We start from the raw sequence: 19,739 nt of genomic DNA on the forward strand, positions 1-19,739 counted from the left end.
TTTTCGAGGAGTGCTGTCACCTCTTGGGAGAGGACTGAAAACCTCTCAGAGCCTGCCAAGTAGGTCGTCAATAAGACGGCCTGTTGGTTAAGGGAGGTTTCTTCAGAAATGGGATCGAATAACCCTTTCTCAGGACTTGTACAATCCAACTCTCCCCTCTTCTCACTTCCCAATGCTCCCAAAAGTGGATGAGTCTTGCCCCCACAGGTGTGAGGAGGAGTAGATCCTCACTTACGTGCAGGAGGTTTATTAGAGGACTTCTTGATTGGCCTAGGGGTGAAACGGGAGTTTCCGTGAGGTCTGGGGAAGCCTCTTTGTCTGCCTCTACCCTGAAAGGGCTGAGGTTGAACTGGAGAAACTGTCCTAGAGGTGAAGGCTGGAGACACTCTAGGTCACCTCGCTGATTGTGTGAGAAGGTCCTGAGCAGACTTTTTCTGCAGATCAGAAGCAATCTGCAGCACAGTTGCCTGAGGGAATAGGTGTTTCTTGTCAAGAGGAAAGAGGAGCGCAGACTTTAGGGAAGATGTAACTCCCTTCAGGGTGTAGGAACACCAAAGCTCCCTTTTCTTGAGAATTCCCATCGCGAGGATAATTCAAACAAACCGTCTCTAATTCCTATATCTTGGCATGAGATGACCCCCAAAAAACCCGAAGAAAAGTCTTCTGGAATATGAAGGCAATCCTTTAATTTGTGGGCAAGAGCTCCTGCTGCCCAGTCGAGAAAGCTGAGAACTTCCAAGACGTTAAAGAAGTGTTTGATAAGGTGGTCCAATTCCGAGGACAAGAACAAGATCTTAGCTGAATTGAACACCGACTGTCTGGTGGAGTCAATTAACCTGGAGAAATCTCTCTGGGAGGAGGCACAAGCTCCCATAGATGGGGCCTCTCCGGTCGCATACAAAAGGTATCTTCTCTGCGACAATCTACATGGAGGACAACTAAAAGAGGCTCTTCCCTGCTCCCTCTTGCTTGAAAGCCAGCTTTCCACTTCACGGAGAGCTTTCTTAGCTTGGGGGACAACATCATTTTAGGTAGCCTCAAAGAAGACGTCTGATTGTCCATTAAGTACGTCAAAGCCGGAGAAGCCGGAGCTGCAGGAGAGAAGAAGTCTGGAAAAGTCACCAGCAGAAATCTGAGTAAAGAGGCATATGCCAAAGGAAGGGTAACAGGATCCACTTCTTTCTCCTCAGAAGAAGAAACTGGCGACAGTTCCGCAATGGGGTGGGGGGCCGATGGCGCTTTCTGAATTAAACCCTGGATATTATCCAATTTGCATTGGATCGACTGAAAAGAAGGATCCATAACAGAGGGAGCCTGTTGTGCTGCAGACAATGAAGAAAAAGACATAACTGGGGCACTGCCGAAGAAATGGACTTGGGCGCCAACAGAATATCTTGCTGCAAATGGTGAACGGGCGCCAAAGGGTGCTCGGGAGCTGACAAGCACATGGGCGCCAGTGGTCGTTCAGGAGCCAAAGGGCACTCCAGAGACGACAGTAGCACAGAAGATGAAGGGCACTCGGAAAGAGCACACAACAAGGAGCAGCACATTCAACTGGTAAAGGAAGTTCTGGCGCCACTGGGCACATTGGCGCCAAAGAATGCTTCTCAGAAGCCAAAGAAGATTCAGGTACAGCTGATTGTTCAGGAGCTACAGGAACAGGAGCTGGGAGAATGGGTACTGATGAGCACTCCAACATCACTATATGCCTAGGCAAATCCTCCGAAACTAAAGATGGGCACTTAGAAGAAGACGAAGTTCTCAATGCAGAAGAGCACTTACAAGCAATAGCATGCTTAGAAGGCTGAAATTGTCCAACTAACCCTGAATGATCCTGGGAGAAACGTTCCGGACTCTCCCAAAAGCTGAAAGAAGGTAGACATTCTGGAGAACTTTCTTTAACCTTCTTAACAGGAACTGCAGGAGACTGAGAAGCACCTGGGGCACGCCACTTCAGAGGGTGAGATTCACCCTGAAAACACCACTGGCACCTAGGACTGGAGTCACTGCTGGAAACACTAGATGAAAGACAATCCACTTCCATAGAGACACCTTTCCAGCGGTCATCTGTCATAACCTGGGACTCGGCAATAGGTATGACTGAGGGGGGCGACTGCGTGGACAGATCCCACCAACCTCCTTTGGGCTGCCAGTTTCGCTCCTCCCAGGTTTAGGGGAGTTTGCCCGGGACACTTGGGAGAATCAGCGGGACAGACAGCCACCTCCTCCACTAACACATCACCATCACCTTCCACATTCGCCTTGTCCATCAGGACTTTAACAGAAACACCAATTTTCTCCATCGTATTAACTAATAATCCAAACTTAAGGTTAATTCTAGATTCAAGGCTGGTAATGTGGTCAGGATCTGGAGTATGGGAGCCAGGGTGCAGAGTGATTGGTACAGATTGAGACAGGGGATTGGTTGGAACAAGAGACAAAGAATCAGAATTATCAGAAACAGATTTTGCAGACACCTGACTTGCTAGTCTTCTTGCTACTAGCTCTAGCTGCTGCTTTCCTCTTTTTGACCCTGTCTAATTTGGTCAAATGACTACTCAAAGCCTTCCACATTTTAGGATCCCATGGAAAACATTCCTCACAAGTCAAATCAGGGGACCATATTTGACCCCTGCAAGATGTACAAAGAGTATGAGAGTCATAGCAGGCTTCAGTCAGTCGCATACTGTAGCCTTTACTGCAATACCTAAAACTTTGAGAGCCCGAATCAGGACATTGTTGACAAGTCATAAGTCAAAGAAAATCTCAAAATTGTCAAAATCGGTAATACTGGTCTCCAGTGAAAACCTGACACTATCTAATTGTGCCGAAAAAGGTTACCATAAAGAGAATACTTCACCAATGATCCCAAGATCAAAAGAGAAGAGAAATTCCAAAAAACCACTACTGCCAATCACTGTAACCATAGCCATAAGCCAGCAGAAACATACCGAGATCGTTTGCTAGGCTTGTTCCTCTCTTACCCCTGAAAATGGGCGGGGTCGCTCGCCTAACCAAAACAAAGTACAGTAACGCTAACGCAAATCTCAAAATTCTAGCTCCCAGTAAATAGAAACTAAGCGCTATGTAATTACTTGGCAAGTATCTTATATAAAATTACATAACTGTACTACAGACCATATAACCGTAACTAAAGACATAAAAATAATAATACAAACTGTTATAAACCAACCTTATTCTCCAAATGCTGGGTGACAACATCCCGCAAGCCAGTGTAAAGTCTCTCCCCATGCTTATGTAACACCATAGTATATGCATTTCGGTAAAGTTCTTCAAAGCTAAGGCCGCTGTTATTCTTCTTCTGAATTTCCTGAATGGCATTTTTGAGCAACTGCCAGATGTTCTCCACATATCGCTCATCCATTGTCATCTAAAGGAGAAAAGTTTTAATTAAACTGGATTCATGGAATTTAGGCACTGACAATTTCTGCCATTCAACACTTTAAGACAGTGAAACAGAGTTCATGTGGCTGGACAGCAAATAATGAGAAGGAAAAAAAATTATTGAGATGAAGTATAAGGATCTACAGGTGAAAATGGGAGAAAACCCCACAGGTGTACTACAAAGGAGTAGCAGGGGTTGCAAATTTGGGAAAACAGAACTGGAATGTATGTAAAGTAAACAGCTAAATATTAATTTACTGTTTGTAATTATGAGAATACAGTACAGGCAGTCACCGGTTTTCAGTGGTTTTCGATGGGCTCGGTTATCGGCGATCAGGTTTTATGGTGCTTGCCTATCTACGAAAATTGGCAATTTTCTGTGCCAACATGCGCCGATCTCTGCCTGTCGGCACCAATACATACCTAACAGAGGCACCAATCTCCAGTTATTGGATCCGATAATCGCAGATTTTTGCTTATCGTCACACTGTCGGAATGGATCCCCCACCAATAACCAGGGACTCCCTGTACCTTGTTAAGCTTGTCAGATAAAAGAACTACAATACTGGAATGAATAATAATTACAGAAAATGCTACTACGCCATAGTGCCTGAAAATTTAACTTTTATTTTCCAGTAGTGACTCTCCAAAATGAACAATACAGTACTGTACTCTTTAAATAATATTTACCAAACACTGGAGACTAAAATATGACATTTTATAAAATAAAGTTTTATATATATTTACCCAGTAATTACATAGCTATTAGTTTCTTTTAACTGGCAGCTTCAAATTTGAAAATTGCGGGTCACGCTAGTTTGTTTTGGTTATGGCAACGTGCCCCGCCCACTTTCGGGTGTAAGAGGTACAACATAGCAAAGAGCTTCAATTCGTTTATGCCCCTATGTCCAAGAGGGAAGGCAGGCGGGCTCCAATCATGTAATTACTGGGGAAGTACATATAAAACTTTATTATAAAAATGTCATTTTTATATAAGTAACTTACCCAGTAATTACATAACTGATTCCCCCATTGAATGGAGGTGGGAAGGTTGGACATATCTACCCCAAAACATTAATAGTAATGAGTTTGAGAATAGAAATTTACTAACACTGAATCAATGTTGTTGAACCTTACCTGATAAGAGAGCTGCTACAGGTAAATACTGCCTTTGGTTGGCGCTCATCTTATCCAGTAGAGGCGAGGTGGTAAAGCCTTGAGGGCCTACTACTACAGTGGGTGCTTTGTAGTGATGGACTAATTTGGACTAGTAAAACAAGATTACCCAGGTGCAGCTACACAAAATAACCAAGCAAATATGTCACCATAACCACCAAAAACCAAATTAAAAACACCAACACCCAACCATTAAAACCAAAAAGACCAGAGCAAATAGTCAAAACCATAAACAGGCCAAAAAGGACAAATTAAAACACCAACACCATGCAACCATTAAAACCAAAAGACTGATCATAAGTAGGTACCCAATAATCTATAAAAAATTCGATTTGCTGACAAAAATTCTATGGTAGTATAGGGTTCAAGAATGTATCCACTCTAAATATTATGCTAAAATTTGCCATATTTCTCTAGTTGTGGCCTAAAAAACAATAACTATATACCCATAAAAACCACAAATGATTTAGGCAGTTTTGCGATATATATTACGAAAAGAAATGTATAATTAAAGAACCTTTTTAGTTACATTGACAACGCACACGTCATACCATGACGCCGACTGTGGCCGAGAGTTGCCTATAAACTTCCAAGCTAGAAGGACACGTTTTTCATGCTCGCTAGCCTTGACCGAACTCTGTATTTTCTGCCTAAAAGGTCAACACCACAAGTGGAAAAGTCCAGGGAGAAGTAGAAGAAAGTTCAGAAATTAGTGCCATAGAGGGGAATGGGCGATGGAGAGAGAGAACGGCCCATCAACCCAGGCAGCGTACTGCTGACCAGAGTCCATAAAGCCTCTTTATTTGTTTGTCACTACCAAAGGGCAAACATATTTTACAAATGCAGCAGTAGCTCGGAGGCTGATATTATACACGATCCTGAAAATAAAATGATCATAAAGTGAAGCAAGACTTGATGAATTACTTGAATCACGAATCCCTAATTGTGAATGAAAAGTAATTCCCAGGATCCATTTGGCAAGGGATGGATTCGAGACACTAATAAAAAACTATGATACCCTAGAGTAATACCTTGCAGCAAGATCAGACAGGGGACCAGAACCTAAAATTTATAAGAATGTGTCTTAGGCACATAAATAATCAATTAATATTCTTATTTATAATCATTTTGCATTAATTAATACCCAAAAATAAAATTAAAAGACAGAATTAATTGTACCACAGTCTTTGAAGTCCCTTTTACTTTTTTATGTAACTAAAACTTTGCCCGTTTCTCAAAGCATAAGTTTTCCTTGAAAAATGCATCTTCCTTAGTATTGGACCAATCTAAAGAAATTTTAAAATAACATGGGAAACATGGTAGATTAAAACAAGATTTTTAATATTTTGAGTTTCTGATTTTTTGGCAATTTTTTCTGTAACGGGAAAATTTCATAAAAAAATAAAAGTATCTCGAAAAATAATTGAAAAATTCTTTGCTTTCTGTCCATATGTGTTTTAGACGTGGTTCAAATCTCATCCCTTAAAACCAAAAAGCAAGGAGGAGATGCATTTTGAAAATGGCCATTTTGGCGGGCCAAAACCTAAGGTCACTGAACAGAGAGTATCCTTTAACAAACCCCTATATTCTTCGTTTCACTGGCGATCCCTTAAGTAATGCAATGCAAACAATCGACTTGCACTTCCAAAACGTTGTTTGCACAATTGACATGATGGATAAATTGCACTTAACCGCCAAAGACTTTAGGCGACCACTATTATCTCATGGGCTGGAGTCTTCGCTCACCATGGAATGTGCTTGAAATCAAGTTCTGAGAAAGAATGCCAGGGCAAAGAGGGTCTAGAGGGATATTTCACAAAACACCAAAGGCCATGGATGTTTCGATCTGTGAAGATAAAACTTAAGGGCCCTTACTGGACAGAGAGTTCTTTCTTACGGGCTGCTATCCTGGAAAGTGATCGTAAAAGAAAGGGAAAAGGAGCAAACTTGCTAAAAAGTCTCCTGAGAAAATTCTCCTGAGAAAATCCAATATTTCTGTCCAAAGCATGGATTTCACTGGATCTTTTGGCTGTGGCCAAGGCGACCAGAAAATGAGTTTTCCTGGTAAGATCCCTTAAAGAGATAGATTGCATGGGCTCAAAACGTGAACTGACCCGCCACTTAAATAAAACGTCTAGATTCCAGGAGAGCAAAGGTTTTTCCTTAAGCTTTGCGGTATCAAAGAACTTAATAAGGTCGGACAAATCCTGGTTAGACGATAAGTCCATTCCTTTATGGCGGAAAACTGGGCCAAGCATAGCCCTGTAGCCTTTAATGGTAGAGGTGGAAAGTCCTTTAGTGGAGTGTAGGAACAGAAGAAAGTCCGCTATTTCTGCTAGGACCATTTAGCCTGGTAGACATTATCTGATGACTGTCTTCTGCACTTCTCAATCGCGTCTGCAGCCGCTCTTGAAAAGCCCTTCTTTCGAGCATTCACCTAACAGTTTGAATCCTGTTGGGGCCAGAGAAGACAGGTTTTGGTGGAACCAACGGAAGTGAGGTTGCCTGAGAAGTTGCTGCTTCTGTGGCAGCAGTCTCGGGAAGTCTGCAAGAAGTTACAGCAGATCCGGAAACCACTCCTTTGCTGGCTAGAGGGGGCCATCAAAATCATGTACAAGTTTTGATGAGACCAGAATTTGTTGATGACTTGTCTCACTATACTGAATGGGGGAAAGGCATATAGATCTTTGCCCGACCAGTCCTGCAACATTGCATCAGTCGCCCATGCTAAGGGATCTGGTACTGGTGAGCAGAAGAGAGGCAGTCGGTGATTCCTGGAGGACACGAACAAATCTGTCATGGGTTTCCCCACAGCTTCCACAGATCCAGACAAACTAATAGTCTAATGTCCATTCTGTGGGAAGGATCTGTCTCTGATGGCTCAATTCGTCTGCCACAACGTTGAGTCTCCCCTGCATAAAACACATTGTCACTTGAGTGCCGTTCTGGTGTAACCAAAGAAGAAGACCCCTTGCCGCTTCGTACTGGGAGAAAGAGTGGGTTCCCCCTTGTTTCTTGATGTACACTAGTGCCGTCATGCTGTCTGAATGCACTGCTACTGTCTTCCCACGAACTTCTGAAGCGAAGCACTGTAGGCCCAGAAATATTGCCTGTAACTCTTTTATGTTGATGTGCCAGTTTTGCTGTTCCTGAGACCAGGTACCTGACACATCTTTCAACCCCAATAGAGCTCCCCAACCTAGGTTCGACGCGTCTGAAAAGAACTCTAGGCTGGGGTTCAGAGGTTGAAGAGATTTCCCTTCTGATAGCCTCCTCCTGGAATTCCACCAACGAAGCTCCTCCTTGATTTCCACCGTTATCGGGAACACAAACAAGTCTGGAAACTTTTTCCTGTTCCAGCTGGCTCTGAGGAAGAATTGGAGAGGTCTCAGGTGAAGTCTTCTCAGAGTAATGAATTGTTCCATGGACGAGAGGGTGCCTAGAAGACTTGTCCATTGTTTGGCCGAGCAAAAGTTTAGTTCCAGAAATTCTTCCACTGCCTGGAGACACTTGTCTATTCACTTCGGGACTGGAAAAACCTGAAAATCCCAAAAGCTGATCATCATTCCTAAATAAGGAATCTTCTGAGAAGGCATCAGGAGAGACTTGTCCCAACTGATGAGAAGATCCAATTCCTGAGCCAAGAGAAGAGTTGTGCATATGTCCTTCATACATTGAGCTTTCAAGCAGGAATGTAGTAACCAGTCATCTAGATATAGGGAGATCTTTATCCCCATCAAATGAAGCCATTTCACTAGGGGAGCCAATACCCTGGTGAACACTTGTGGAGCCGTCGAGAGACCAAAGCACAGAGCCCGAAATTGGAACACCTTGCCCTGAAACACAAACCTGAGGTACTTTCTCGACGTAGATGCACTTGAATATGAAAGTAAGCATCCTGCATGTTGATGGACGCCATCCATTCTCCCTGGCGGACGGATGCAAGGACTGATTGGTTTGTTGTTTCCATCTTGAATGTTACCTTTTTGACAAAGACATTAAGAGCACTTAAGTCCAAAACGGGTCTCCATCCCCCCTGAGGACTTGGGCATTGCATAGAGACGGTTGTAGAATCCTGGAGAATGAATGTCCTCTACTACCCCTATAGCCCCTTTCTGAACAAGAGGCTCGACCTCTAGCAAGAGAGCAGCAAATCTCTCTCAGCCTGGAGAGTAAGCTGTCAATTCGACAGGCTCGTGGACTAGAGGTGGTTTGTTCAAAAGGGGATAGTGTAGCCCTCTTTAAGGACAGACACCATCCAGGGTTTTGCTCCCTTTTGTTCCCACCGTTCCCAGAAGCCGAGGAGCCACACTTTTACCTGAGTACGGAGGACAACAACTTCATTTCTTGGAGGAAGACTTCTTGATGTAACACTGTGGGAAACTGGTAAACAGTATACTCTTGTTCTAGTATGTGTTCTGGAACAGGAGCTCCGAAAGGAAATAGGCTGCAGCGGAGACAAAGATCTGGGAGGAAGAGTCGAAGAATCCTTGGGGCGTCTCACAGATTGGGAGGTCCTGAGTTTCTTTTTCTGCAGGTCAGAGGCAATGTCCAGTACTGTAGCCTGGGGAAAAGATGTGCCTTGTCCCAGGGGGAGAAGAGGAGGGCTGCTCTCTGAGGCGGACATGCCTTTTGAAGTAAAAGAACACCAAGCTCTCTTTTCTTAAGCACACCCATGGCGTAAAGACTAGCTAACTCATGCGTACTATTGCGAACGCCCGTCAATACAGGAAAGTACTCCTAAGAGATCCAAAGAAATTTCCTGAGGCAACAAGAAACAGTTTACAAGCTTGCGCGCTAGTGCGCCCACCGCCCAGTCTAGGAAGCTCATCACTTCAAAAACCTTAAAAATATTCTTGAGAAGGTGCACTAGTTCTGAAGCTGAGAACATAATTTTGACTGAGGAGAAAGCTGATCTCCTAGCCGAGTTGATAAGGCCAGAGAAGTCTCCCTGAGAGGAAGCAGAGACTCCCATGGAAGGCGCTTTTCCGGCTGCATAAAACCTATAACATGATCTGGACAACTTGGAAGGCAGGAAACAAAAAATTACTTTACCTTGCTCCCTCTTCTCAGAAAACCACCCTCCTTCTTCATTCTGTGTCTTCTTCGCTGAAGAGGAGAGAACCAATTTCAGTAACCTCAAAGAACCGACTGAGGGGGCTTCCATAAAGAAAGTCGAAGCAGGAGAGGAGGGAGTAGCTGGCGAAAAGAAGCTTGGAAAAGTCACTAGCAGGAACCTCAACAACGCAGAGTATGCCGATGAAGGAGCATCTTGATCTGGAACAACCTCTTCAGAAGAAGAAACAGGAGAAAGCAATACGTCCACTGTTGTCTGAGCTGTAGAAGGAGCCTTCTGAAGCAAACTTACAATGAATCAGTGGAGTAGCGGGCGCCAATGGGCGCTCGGGTACCACTGTAGAGACGGGAGCCAATGATGAAACCTTCTGGCAAACAGGCGACAGTGGGTGCTCATCTGCAAACAGGAGCTTGGGCGCCGACGCTAGTTGCTGGCCACTCGGGCGCTGATTGAAGAGATGAAGGTGCTGGATGTGCAACTCCTGATGAAGGGGTTCCTTTATTCAACAAAGAACTTCTATGCGCCACAAGGCGCTTCGGCGCCAATTTACAACCGTCGTCCGAAGAAGCAGAAGTGAATTGCTTCGGGCTATCCCAGTGGCTGCACAAGGGCATGCTGAATCCTTACCCTTCTTACAAGGAACAGAAGAAATCTTGAAATCCACTGCATGCCTTTTCAGTGGGTGTGACTTGTCTGCATAGCGCCGTGAGCGCCTGGGACTACAATCTTCAGAGCTGGAGGGCATACAGTGAGCACTCAATGGAAGGCCTTACCAATGGCCTTTGGTTGCAATCTGGGATTCATCAACAGACTGAACCGAGGGGGCGACTGCTTGGGGGCAGACCCCACCGACCTCCCTTAGGCTGCCAGTTTACTCATCCCACGTGCTGGGGAGTATATCTGGGACCTTGTTGGCCTAGGAGAATTGGTGGGCCGACCAGCCACCTCCTCCACTACCACTGCACTTGCACTGGGTGCCATGGGGCACTCTGACTCACTCTTATCCATTAACTCTTTCACCGATGACGCTAATTTAGCGACTGAATGCGCAATTATTGTCGATTTTCAACTCCAGACTGACGATGATGTTGGGATTGGAAACATGAAAGCCGGGTAAAGGAGAGGGTTGCACAGGTGGATGAGATGGACCGGGATCAGAAGAAATTACAGGTGTAATTGCATCCCACTTAGCAGATGAATCCTGACTAGCTAAAGCTTTACTAGATTCCCTAGCAATAGCTTTCCTCTTCCTATCTTTAGCTAGTTTCTCAAGATGTGAATCTACAGTCTTCCATTTCTTTAAACCCCAGTCGCTACATTCCTCATAACATAAATCCACTGAACATGTTTGTTCCCTACATTAAACACAAACAGTGTGAGAGTCGTAAGATTCTTTAGTCAGTCTAGTATTGCAGCCTTTGCTACAATACCTAATACTAGAACTACTAGTGTCAGACATCCTGGAAAATTCTAAGAAAAGTCCAAAAACGGGCAAAAAGTTGTAAGCCAATGACCAAAACTCGCCTAACACTATCTAAATTGTGCTGAAAGGCTACGAAAATAAATACTTCACCAATTGAAGATAGAGCAAACAACCAGCAAAGTATAAATTTCAAAATTCAAGCTGCTGCCAACCACAGTCCTTCATCCACAGCCGGCAGAAACAAATTGAAGCTCTTTGCTATGTTGTACCTCTTCTTACACCCGAAAGTGGGCGGGGCACATCGCCATAACCAAAACAAACTAGTGTGACCCACAATTTCAAAATTTTAAGCCGCCGGTTAAAAGAAACTAACAGCTCAGTAATTACTGGGTAAGTTGCTTATATAAAATCTGATTTTCTTATTATCACTGCATGAAAAAAATATCAATAACAAATAACAACAAAGGTAAAAAAGGAAAAATTTTTTCATAAGCAATATAATGTTGTCTGTGCATCTTAGCATTGAATATTCCCCAAGATGATGGTCATTAAACTTGACAAAATTAGGCAGTACAGTAAAACCCCTATTTGCGGACTCACCTATTCGCGGATTTCTCTGTGGAACGAATATACACATTATTCGCACAAAATTCACCCATTTGCGGTATTTTTCACTGAGAAATATTCACTAAAATTACTGTACTTTCATATTTTCATGACTAAATGCACTTTTTTGTGATAAACCTATTAAAACACTCAGGTATAAGCATTTTTTCAGGTTTTTTTTGTTTAAACTATTAAAATACGCAGTTCTAAGTGTTTTTAGAGGGGGTTTTAAGTATTCACGGATTCTAGCTATTCGTGGGGGGGGTATACATCCCCGTGAATACAGGGGTTTACTGTATATAAAGCATTCATCAATTAGACAGTATACAACACAGTGGGTCTTACCCATGAATAATAAGCAGGTACAGAAAGTTCTTTGCAGGAACCCTTTAGCCCCAGCTTTCTGCCTTTTATTTTTCACATCTGCCCTTAAGCTTATTCCAACCTAACTGTCCTACTTCTTTTTTTAATGTGGTAGCCCAAGTTTCGCCTCTTAGGAGCAAGTCCTTCAACAAGATATGCTACTTTAGTTTTGTTACTTGACAATTCTGTGCATCATTAACTGTACTTTGACAAAATCAATAGCAAGAATTACTCAAAACAATAAGCCTCATTATAACTACTGTATTTAAATTGCAGGGTAATTAAAAATGATCAATGGTGAAGTCTGGCAACTAAAAAAAAATATTTTAGTGCAGTCTAACAAATACAAGTATGTATAACAGCACAGTCTGGCAACTCCAAAAAAAGTTTATTAGTGCAGTAAGGCAGGTACAACCAAGTTCTTTACTAAAACCTGAATTACAAAACAGTTGTTAGAAAATTGTGGTGGTAACTACAATTTGTTAGTGCAGCCTGGCAAATGCCGTTCAGTGCAGTTTGGTAACTATAAAAAATTTCATTAGTACAATCAGGCAGACACAAAAGAGTTCATTAGTGAAGTCTAGCAACTTTAAATTGTATTTTTCCTAACTATACAAACCTGAGGTCCTTTACATTAGGAGTTACTTACGGCGAAGCTGGACACGGCTGTTAAACTCTTGAACAAGGTGGTTAAGCAATAACTACCATCAGGTAGGCAGGGAATACCCGCCTGCCTAGATGTAAATATTCGTTTGCCTTTCGGTCTAGGCTCAGATTGAGGGGTGGCACGAGGCAGGCATAAAATGTAATGTAAAGGACCTTAGGTTTGTATAGTCAAGAAAAATACATTTTACTGTACTTTTAAAAATTGTGATTTGTTACGACACGATATACAAACCATCGGTCCTTTACGTTAGGAAGACTCGCTGGTTGGAGGGAGGAATCTAAGTGAGTCTCTTGAACTGACTGGAGTTCTGCACACCTGGGCTACTCCTCCTGGTTGAAAGAGTGAGGAGGAGTACCGTGCCTCTGACATATTGATCGGAGTGTAGGAACTGCGTTCCTACAAGATCAAATGTCATATACTGGACCTTTTCGCATGAGTGAGGAAACGTAACTTATATGAAATGGGCTGGGAAGAATCTTAGAGTTGGAGGTAGTATGGAAAACCTGAGATAGGGTTTCCCTTATTGCCAGTCTCTCCTTCCTCCCCTTGCTAGAGGAAGGAGTGGCATTGCTCCTGTGATTCTAGAAGAAAAATAGAACGGGTGTTCAATGAGTAGTGAAAATGTCGATGACATCCACGTTAGGAATGTCGAGCCTTTCAGAAAGTACCACAGCTCCCTAATAGGACAAGGTAACGATTGATCTGGATCATTGATGAAAAGTCCAAGGAGGATGGAAACAAGGACTCGAACCCAACCATAAATGCCAATGGATTCAGAGTCCATTTACATCATCTGAGAAGGAGTTGAGGTATGATTCCCTTCACCTGTTCTTCCATCTTCTACGCCAAGGCCGGAGCGAGATGAGAGATGATCCTAAGAGGGCACATCTCTATCCGACGACTCTCATAAGGGTGCATGCAGAGCACGGGACAGGAACCCTAAATGAGAGTCACATGCCACCCAGGGAACAGTTCCCTGGGACAGCTTCTCATCCATAGCTAAATCTCCACTGAGGAGAAAAAGGCTACTTCAAATAGACTAGGTCACAAGGGTCTACATTCTTCACAAATGAAAGGGAGAGAAGCAACCCTCGGAGGAGAAGATGAGGAAGTCCAGGCTTGAAGAGCGACTATGACACAAGAAGAAGTTCCGTCAATGACACCAACCAGCAAAGACAGATCCAGTCCCTGGGGCAGTTTTGCAATAGACTTCAAGAGATATCCAGCTATATTCGTTGCCGCTCGGCGAGAAAGCCTGTACTTGCAAGGAAAGCTGGAAGGTCTCCCAGTCCTGAACACACAGGGATGTACTGTCTGAAGAACCATTTCGTGTAGCTGCTGCAGGAGGTTGGGTCAAGCAGAACTCTTCTTGATGCCTCAGAAGCAGAGCTATCAGGTCAGGCGAAAGGCAAAGTCTTCCAGCATTTGTTTGTAACTTGGGGTGAGCAATGCTTGTGAACCTGTAACAAAACAGACAAATACAGAGGGAAAAAGTAGATATCAATTTTTCCCAAAAAGACTGCATGCCTCACCGTAATGGCCCCTGGGTCTGGTACAAAGGAGGGAGAAAACTATCAACTTCTTGTGCCGGGAGGCAACAGAAAGACGGTAGGGATCCATCAGTTAAGGAGTCTTCGCGCATCTTCGTGAGGGAAAGAGTGAAGAGCACATTCCGTTCCGATCATTCAAACCCGAGGCCAAGCTCGCCTACCAGTACATCCACACTGGGGAAGTTTCTGGCTAATTGAGCCATCGAGTGTGCTATAGAACACTCGAGTACCTGCAAATGTCAACAGATGAAACAAGAGGAAAAAACGATTCCCTCTTGTTTGTCGACATATGACACTACTGTGGTGTTGTTGTTCAATGAAACTACTGAGTGTCGCAAAACTCATCCTTAATTCTCGGAGGCCAAAAGGCTGCCTTGAGTTCAGGATGCTGATAAGAAGGTACTAATCATCTTGGTCACACACCTTCATGACAAAGTCTTACAGGTGTGCTGCTATTCCTTGATTGGTGAACCCGGAAGCAGACACGATGTGAGGAGAATATGCAAGCATATTCGAAGGTTCCTCCAGTCAAGCATTAGCCTAACTCTTTACTCATACTTCGAAGAGGAAAGAAGGATGGAGGAATGGAAGCAGACCTCCTTCATTCTCCACCAAAGGGAAGCCTCTGGAAGATGATAGGATACCAAGACGATTAGCTCTAGCTGGGCTGGCATTTCCTGAATCGGGAGCACGGGAGAGGAAGTGGGATGGAAGTTTGACGAAAAGAATTGCTGAGACCCAAGGGAAATAGATACTTCTCCAAATAGATACTTCTCCTGAAGGAATCCATTCCCAGGTCTCAGCAATGTCGCTGCCAGGTCCAGAGACTCGACAAGTATCATTTCATCCAGGCATCTGCAGTAGGAGAACTTCTGCCCGGTCAATACTTCTTTCTCTCTTCCCTTCTGCCCTCCTCCCTTATGGAAAAGAGGGTGGAAAGAGACACAGTTATGTGCACTTTCTCAGAAGGAAAGAAGAGGGCTATGTGTTCCGTGATCTTCTTCTGAAGCCTGGGGCTTCTTAGGAGTTGAGGGGAGCTGGCTTGAACCTAAGGTTGAGCCAAGATGACTAAGACCCAAAGGTCTTGGCCATAGTCCAAAGGACAAGGCAGTGCCCTGATATGAAAAAAGTATACCTTAGTTTAACCAGACCACTGAGTTGATTAACAGCTCTCCTAGCGCTGGCCCAAAGGATTACATTCATTTTACATGGCTAAGAACCAACTGGTTACCTAGCAACAGGACCTACAGCTTATTGTGGAATCCGAACCACATTATAGCGAGAAATGAATTTCTATCACCAGAAATAAATTATTCTAATTCTTCATTGGCCGGCCGGAGAGTCGAACCCAGGCCCAGCAGAGTGCTAGCTGAGTACAATATCACTCCATCCAATGTAGAACCCTGGTACAAACCTTGATTACTGCAACATCTGGCAAGTCTCAGAAAGATGAAGGCAGAACCAAGTAAAGGTTTGTTTGTAAGGGTTGAGCCAACTCGGGGCTAACGAAACCAGGGATCCGAATTAGGACAGAGTCCTTCTTAGCACCAGAATTGCCTGCAGATTGCTGTCTGGTAAGGAAGACCCACCCCCGGACAGGACCAGTCTCCAGAAGGCAGGGTTCTTTCCAAGAATGGTGGTAGACGAGGGAAGAAAGCCTAAAAGTGAAGGATCGTAGATCCATCAGAAGACTGCCTGGAGGAAACAAGCAGGTGTCCTCCAAGGTCACCGCCTCTCGTTGCAGAAGAGAATACCGTTCATGGCAAGGAGAAGCATAGAGAGAACCCAGTCTGGGTGAGCAAAGTCAGAACAACCTGCAGTCAGCAAGACTCCAAGGCAAGAAGAATTCGTAATCTGTCAAGGCTGGGGGCCCTTGGCGTCTCGACCTGAATGAACTACTTGTCCAAAGAAAGTATTCATTTGGTCGAGAACGCTCTCACAAGCAAGGACAGTGGCAGCCCCTGGAACTCTCGGCCCCTTCGGGAACTGCAAGGGTTGCCGGTGATGAAGATTATTCACTGGGGGAGCCGCGGTCCTGTCCTGGGGAGCCTCACGCTGAGAATCGGCACGAAGTTCTCTGAGAAACGAGGGCAATTGCAACTTGAAGAGAAAGACCCTCACTGCTTCCGAAGCGTGAAACTCCTGTACCTCTTTCCTTGGAGGGAGACCTTGACAGATCCCAAGAAACCCTCTTTGGCTACCTGGTTGTACTACAAGACAATTGGGGGGCCGACACCTAAAGCACGCCAGCCAGCTGAACTTCGAAGAAAGACAAATTCATCAAAGATCTCGCTATCTGTCTTGCGCCTCTTGGAACAACCGAGAGGAAAGGAGAACAGGTGAGGTGAAAGACTACCCATACCTGTCCTGCCAGAAAGACCACCATGAGAGGCAGACCGTGAGCGATAATTAACTGGAGATTATTGCCACACAGGATGAAGAGCGCTTGTGCCATGGCAAAGCGCTTTCCTGGGAAAAGCAGAAAGTTTACTTGAACAATGCTGAGAACCCAATTCAGAAAAACAGAGTAGGGCCAAGCCAAGCTGCACCGAACTGAGCCGATCACACAAACACGATCCAGACTGGGTGGCAAGCGGTGGACTAGGAAGCAAGCGGGGCGAGCTGAGCCAAGCCATTCTCACGAATGCAACCAGGGGCTGGGCAGAGCGAGCCTCCTCTGCCATGAACTAGCGTTAATATCCCAAACTCTAAACTCCTTCGAGGCCGAGATCCCACAAGAAGAAGGCTTAAAGGGGGATTCTGTGTCTGCTACCCTGCATGCTCAAACCCTAAGGTTCAAGACACAAGGATGAAACCAGGCCAAGGAACCAAAGCAGCTGGTGGGCAGTATCAAGACACCTGGGTGTCTCGGCACTTTCTCTTGTCCTGTGCCTCTCGCCAGGAGAGCACTCATGATTTGTAGACTTCAAGCGACCTATGAGACTCCCAAAAATCAGGAGCGGCTGCTTTTGGTTTCCTAAGAAATCCTAGACACAGACTTCTAAGACTGGCAACGAGGGCACGGCCTCTTGAGACTGCACTCTCAAAGCCCCCAAAACGTGAAACCCCAGAGGAGAATGAGAACTGGTTCCCGCAAGAGCCAACGAGAGAAACTTGTCTCCTGGCCCTAAGGATCAGATTTATTTTACGTGGCTAAGAACCAAGTGGTTGCCTAACAATGGGACCTACAGCTTATTGTGGAATCAGAACCACATTATAACGGGAAATGAATTTCTATCACCAGAAATAAATTCCTATAATTCTTCATTGGCCGGTCGGAGAATCGAACGCGGGCCCAGCAGAGTGTAGGTGAGATCGATAACCACCCATCCAATGAGGAGCTGCTGGCAGGAAGAGCTGAGACAGCTGGGTGTGTCGGCAATTTCTCTCACACTGCTCCCGAACTGGGCCGGGGAGAGTACCCTCCAGACCAGATCGGGATACTCGATATTACACAGAATCTCGAGCACTCGGAGCGGCTCGCAAACGAGCGCCTGAAGCAGCCCCCATGTTAGAGGCGGAACCACTAGGGCTGGGAACCGGAGCGCAAACCAAGGTCTGCGTGCCTGTGGCTCCCGAAACACAAAAACCCAGAGGTATGCAAATCGGTTCCCTAACCCGAAGGTCAGGAAGAGCCAATGAGAGACCCACTGCCTCCTGGGAAGGAGGCAGTCCCTAGATGTCCAAGGGCATCAAGGGGGAAGAAGCAACCTTCCTCTCCTTCGGCCTACGGAGGTCTATCCCATTTCTGGGACCCCCTCGAACCTCGGGAGAGGAAGGGAAGAGGCAGCAGAAGACAAAATTGAAAATAAGTTGAAGAAGACGGCAGCTATTTCCACAGGGCGACTTCCTTCACCTTCACTCCGACATCTTCTACAGGATGGTGGACACGAAACATAGAAACCTCCAGGCCAGCTAGGCAGGATCACAATGGAAGCGGCCAAGGACATGACCACCAGGAGAAGCAGCAGGCACTATCAGGACAGCTGATGCAGGAACTATGGAAGCTGTTCAGAAGGCAGGAGCTACAACAACGGCCGGGAACGTCACATGAATGTCATCAGCAGCAACAGGAACGGTCAGGATGGCTGCGGCAGGAGACCAGGAAGAGCCGCCCAGAGACTGTCGCCAAGTCAACAGAAGCATAACACAGGAAACAACAGGAGCAGACGGACTACAGATACGACAGAGGCAGTGCCACACCATACATGAAGGTTAGCAATAACAGCAATTGATCCACATGGGCGGGAACAGAGTCAGAACGATCTCGACATGGAACTATGCCATTCCAACCAGGTACTGTGGTCGATCCTGAAGCAAACACTTTAAGAACATTGGGACTCCTTCATGCAAAGATATCCCAACTGAGATATCCAGCCAACTACTGCTGTGCCTACGATGCTCACTGTCAACCTGAAAGAAAATGCAAAGATGATTAATAGAGGGAGACTCATTTCACTCCAAGGGGAACTGCCCTACACAGCGAGAGGCGGCTCCTGAGAGGAGATTCCCCCCCCTCAACTGTCTTCGCCCGACTAGCAAGGAGAGATAAGGAAGAACCTACAGGGAGAGAAAAGGAAGGAGGAGGAAGGAGGGAGGCCACCAAGGACGCCCGTGAAGTGAAACTTACCGACAACGCCCGCAAACTCCCCCACACATCTCTTCATAGTGTAGGCGGCAAAACAACACTCAGCACAAGTAGGAAGCGAACTTTTTACATCCCTGATCAGTGTAGGGGAGCACAGATATTACGTCCCAATATAATATCTCCAAATGTACAGGGGAACGCCTTCTGTATCTAAATAAAGGGCTACTGGAAGAGAAGCATTACCACTTGGTTACGGCCCTCTAAATAAGCCCTTGGCCGTCAAACCCAAGAGACAGATGCGGGAGAATGACGGCTTATGCAAGGCTTTCACAAATCGTGGGTTTGTATATTAATAAACATCAAACACACGTAATATGTACACAAAAATACAGAAAGATCCCAACGGGATAATAAAGAGCTTAACGACAGTCAGGCAAAGAGATCCGCAAACACATCCGCAACGCATGACAGCCGAAAGCAAACTGGAAAGTTTACATCCGGGCAGGTGGGTATTCCCCACCTACCTGACGTTAGTTACTGCCTAACCACCTTGTTCAAGAGTTTAATGGCCGTATCCAGCTTCACCGTAAGTAATTGCTAATGTAAAGGACCGATGGTCTGTATATCGTGTCGGAACAAAAGTTGATTGGTGCAGCCAGAGAAAAAAATTTAAGAAAAAAGTTCATCAGTGAAGTTTGATAACTACAAATATTCCTTAGTGCAGTCTGGCAACTACACAATGTTCACCTGGGAGATCTGGCAACTTCAAAAACCTAAATAAAAGCCAATAAAGTTACTATCTCCCAGGAAGGATGCCAGTAACTGGGAGCTAGTTAACGTTCAAAGATCATTTATATATTGAATTTACTTTAATCTTTCATAGG

The 19,739-nt window shown here is 45.0% G+C and overlaps 1 protein-coding gene across 1 annotated transcript in view; it reads right to left on the reverse strand.

The window, feature by feature from the left end:
- Cul3 (cullin 3) overlaps positions 1-19,739 on the reverse strand; it is an 86,530-nt gene that overhangs the window by 61,601 nt on the left and 5,190 nt on the right. Inside the window, exon 2 of the mRNA XM_067115587.1 lies at positions 3,194-3,391. Coding sequence (XP_066971688.1) covers positions 3,194-3,391 — 198 coding nt within the window. The remainder of the gene's footprint in view (positions 1-3,193; positions 3,392-19,739) is intronic.

Source organism: Macrobrachium rosenbergii, chromosome 13 (genome assembly GCF_040412425.1).
Source record: "Macrobrachium rosenbergii isolate ZJJX-2024 chromosome 13, ASM4041242v1, whole genome shotgun sequence".
Taxonomy (NCBI): domain Eukaryota; kingdom Metazoa; phylum Arthropoda; class Malacostraca; order Decapoda; family Palaemonidae; genus Macrobrachium; species Macrobrachium rosenbergii.